Source organism: Nestor notabilis, unplaced genomic scaffold, assembly GCF_000696875.1.
Source record: "Nestor notabilis isolate BGI_N333 unplaced genomic scaffold, ASM69687v1 scaffold32808, whole genome shotgun sequence".
NCBI classification, from domain to species: domain Eukaryota; kingdom Metazoa; phylum Chordata; class Aves; order Psittaciformes; family Psittacidae; genus Nestor; species Nestor notabilis.
The window spans coordinates 8,018-11,801 of NW_009941228.1; the positions used below are offsets into that span (position 1 = coordinate 8,018).

The 3,784-nt window shown below is 46.2% G+C and overlaps 1 protein-coding gene across 1 annotated transcript in view; it reads right to left on the minus strand.

Annotated features, from left to right (window-relative positions):
* INPP5E (inositol polyphosphate-5-phosphatase, 72 kDa) overlaps nucleotides 1-3,784 on the minus strand; it is an 8,825-nt gene that overhangs the window by 1,184 nt on the left and 3,857 nt on the right. The window contains exons 4-9 of the mRNA XM_010020762.1: nucleotides 3,461-3,585; nucleotides 3,190-3,309; nucleotides 2,687-2,794; nucleotides 1,595-1,756; nucleotides 938-1,053; nucleotides 352-488 (exon numbers count right to left, since the gene is read on the minus strand). Of these exons, the coding sequence (XP_010019064.1) occupies nucleotides 352-488; nucleotides 938-1,053; nucleotides 1,595-1,756; nucleotides 2,687-2,794; nucleotides 3,190-3,309; nucleotides 3,461-3,585 (768 nt within the window). The remainder of the gene's footprint in view (nucleotides 1-351; nucleotides 489-937; nucleotides 1,054-1,594; nucleotides 1,757-2,686; nucleotides 2,795-3,189; nucleotides 3,310-3,460; nucleotides 3,586-3,784) is intronic.

The window sequence follows — 3,784 nt, forward strand, 5'->3', positions numbered from 1 at the left end:
AAAAGAGGAACAGAGAGGAAAGCTGCCCCTGCCGACAGGAAAACCGGAGACCTGCAGCTCAGATAAAACACAGCTTTATAGTCGATTGCAGCAGACTCTGTTTATCTCCCTCAGGAGGATTAAGGAACCCAGCAGCAGGGATTTCAGATGTCAGTGCAAGGTTTAAGCACTCTTACTGCTCTGACCACTGAGAGTGTATATTGGGTAAAAACCACGGAGGCTGCACAGAGCTGCGTGGGATAAACCCTATTTCAGGAACTCTCCTGAGAGGACAAGCTCCGAATAGGAACATATCCTCAGGATCCCTGGAGCCATGTGCAGTCGTACAGAGAGGCATCAGGAGGTACTAACTTGTCTCTGCCAGGCCTCACTTTCACACGAAACAAGGCAAACACAGGCCGATGGTCTGAAGTTTTGATCACAGGACACGAGGAGTACTTGACAGCATGGATGTCATCCCTGTACCGGCTGCGGAATACAACTCGGTCCTGGGGGGCAGAGAAAGGGGAGAGGGACGTAACACCCTTTGCACATCCCCCCTGGAAAGAAGCACTGGTTCACAAGAGACAAATCCCTTCATTTGTCATATTTCAATTAGTGAAATTAAAGTGTCCTGGACAGGGACACATTCATGAAGAACCAGCAGTGGTTCTGCACCCAGCTCTGATCACAGCAGAGAATGCAGGGAGCAGGACATAAGGCAGGGAAAATAGGATCAGCAGCCTATGCCCAACTCTCCCTGTGCTCCCAGATTCCACAATCCTTTCTGCCAAACCAGCTCCACATGCCCTGTTGCCCCTAAGCAGCAAATCTCAGCATGATTATCTCATGCAGGTGGGCTGTGGAAAGGAGCTTTTTCTCGTAGGAGAATCCCCTTTGGAGGCAGACATGGGGCTGAGCAGCCCCTCTGAACCCAGTGCTCTGAAACCATCCCTACCGTGTAGGAAGGAGTCCTTTGCTTGGAAGTGGTGTCGTAGCTGTCCTTTCCTATGTCAAACTTGTAGGAAGGGCGGAAACGAATGTCTGCCTCCTGGAATCCTTTGAAAATAGACCCTGTGAGGGAAGAGAAAAGCAGCATGAACGACACATTCCTCCTTCCTAAGAACCCAGCACATTTCTGCAGCTATTCAGCACTGCTTAACTAACGCTGGCTACAAACAACAGCCATGTACATACATGACTAGAAAAAAACTGGGCTTGGGCTCCAGAAAGAGAGCAAGCTCCAGTTCTTACATAGTGAGGATAAAAACTAGCCAGTGGCTATTTAAACAAAGAACACATGGTGCATGCATGTCCCCTTCCAACAAAAGCTCGGGTTGCTTTGCAAGTGCTACTGTTCAAATCCAAATGCCTGAGACTGTGACAGAATGATGTCCAGTTTAGAGAGGAGTCAGATTGGGAGATTACAGTATACGTAGCAAAAAGTCCCTTGTACAGACTGCCACTGTATTTGACATCTGCTGACTTTCTTCTTCAGGGAACTTAACAAGAGAAAGCAGGAAAGGTCTCTAGGAAATAGGGATTTGGCAGCAATTATTTCTGTGTGTAGATATCTCTGTTCCTGGAGAGTGGGAGAAAAAGAGCTTCCCCTCACCCCTGCTCATTTCACTGGTAAGCTGGTCGTATGCCAGGAGCTTGGACACGTCTGTTTCGGGGTTCTGGTTCAGGATGGAATCCACAGTCTCCCGATCCTTATTTAGTCGGAAGTTGAAGTCACCAAACCAGAACACTTCATCAAACCGTGTTGTGACATCCCCTGCAAATCCAAGCCAGAAGGGTCAGAATGAGGGTGAACACCCTGAGAGGTTCTGAAAGCAAAACAAGAAAATAGCCCAAACGTTTCTGCCCTGAATCTCCCTTTGACTTTGGAAGAAAACTGAAGCATGTGGTGTAGCTACACACTCATTAAAATGAAACTCCATTCTTTTGAAGGGAGAGCTGTGTGGTGCAGAGCTCACTGAGAGTGCTGCTAGGTGTACGCCAAAGGAACAGGCACAAATTCCTTCTTTTTACTACCAGGAGGTACAATACTTGAGCATGTTTTCTGCCTGTGACCACCACAGAATGTGTCATAAAAAAAGTAGAAAATAGAACAGAAATAAAAAAAAAAAATCATAGAAAAAGCTGAAAAGAGACTAAAAAATATCAATAGGACATAAAACCATTATGAACAAAAAATCCTGATGCTACACTGCAGATAAAGAGTAAATTCATCTCTCTAGAAAAAGGGCTTAGCTATATCTCTAGACATCACGTTAACAGCTCAGTATTAAGAAACAGTAATGGGATCTGGCAAACAATGTGCTGACTTGTGCATATGCAAGTTGAAACTATGATCCTTCTCTGAAGTTTTGAAATAATTTGTAATGTTCTAGAAAATACTTGGAAAGTGAAACACATCCCTAATACTGATAGGGTTGCACCAAAGTGATCTTATTGCTGCTCTGAGAAAAAATGAAAATTCCTTTTGATTTCTTTCTCCTCCTCGTTTCAACTTCTCTCAGATTTCTCCCCAAATTACAGCCCATCTAAAACCAATGAATCGTGTGAACAGCCACCATCCTGTGGTCTCTTTGTATATTGTCTCAGATTAGCACTCTCATTCTCTCTTCCTTAGCACAGACTGAAAACTAATGCACAAACTCTGTTCATTTGGGCTCCCACCCAAGAGAGGTTTCGCACTTACCAGAACTGGATCGATACGGGTTTGTGTCCGGAACATTCTTGGGAAGCGTAAGGCTCTGAATGGTTTTGTTGTAGTCCAGTTTCCTCTCATTCACCTTGCTGTCCCCAGCTGAAAGACAGAAAACCCATTACTGCCAACGATGCATTGTTTTCATTCAGTTACTATTTTTGGTTAAAACAGGAGCTTCCACAGGACATCAGACATTTCCCACATGTAAAATATAACATTGACCCAGGGCATATGCACACTGAAAAATGATGACAGAGGGTGGGCAAAGAGGGATACAATTGTGCACAGTTCATTTCTGTTTTTTTAAACACAGTTCTTTTGTGAGTTTACTACAAAAAAGTCCTCTTCCCTTGTTGTTCTCAGCTCAGCAATCCTGAGCTTTGACTTCAGCCTGACGTGCACCTCTATCCCCCTGCAGCTTTTTTACCTCTGTAAAGCAACCCTCCTCCTCCTCCCTCAGTCAGGACACTTTAACAAGACTGTAAATGTCTCACACGTGAAGTGGGAGGTGATGAAGAGAAAGGAGGTCCCAAAAAACGTGAAGGAGATTCCCAGGGCCCCCTTGGTTTTGATCTGCGATACGATTCGAGTTGTCACCGTGGCATACTCCACTTCTGGAAGGAGAAAAAGAAGCCGCTTTTACTGAAAAGCCTCTAGGGACAGGGAGCAGGAAAGTGAGGAAAGGGGCAGCCATGGAGAGAAGGACACCCAACGGCAGCAGTTCCTTTCACCCCTCCACTCTCCAGCTCTTAATGGACCACGCACCTGAGCAGAACCAGATCAGGTCCCTCCGAATGAAGACCGACATGTACAGCACCCCATGAGCAGCTGAGTAGAGCATGACGTAGTGGGGGCCCAGTGTCTCTTGCAGGCGGATCTCCCACTCTCTTCTGCAGGAAAGAACAACAGCTGGATCACAGGGATGGTACAAGAGACAATAACCAGGAGAGGAAATCAGCATTGTGTGAACAAGAGCAATCCCTCTGATAAAGAATGTCAGGTAAGTGTAAGCAAAACCTCTCCTGCTGCAGCGACGGCTGGTCAGTCTGACCAGGCGCTGCATGCTGGGGAGAGAGCCGCTGCTCCTGC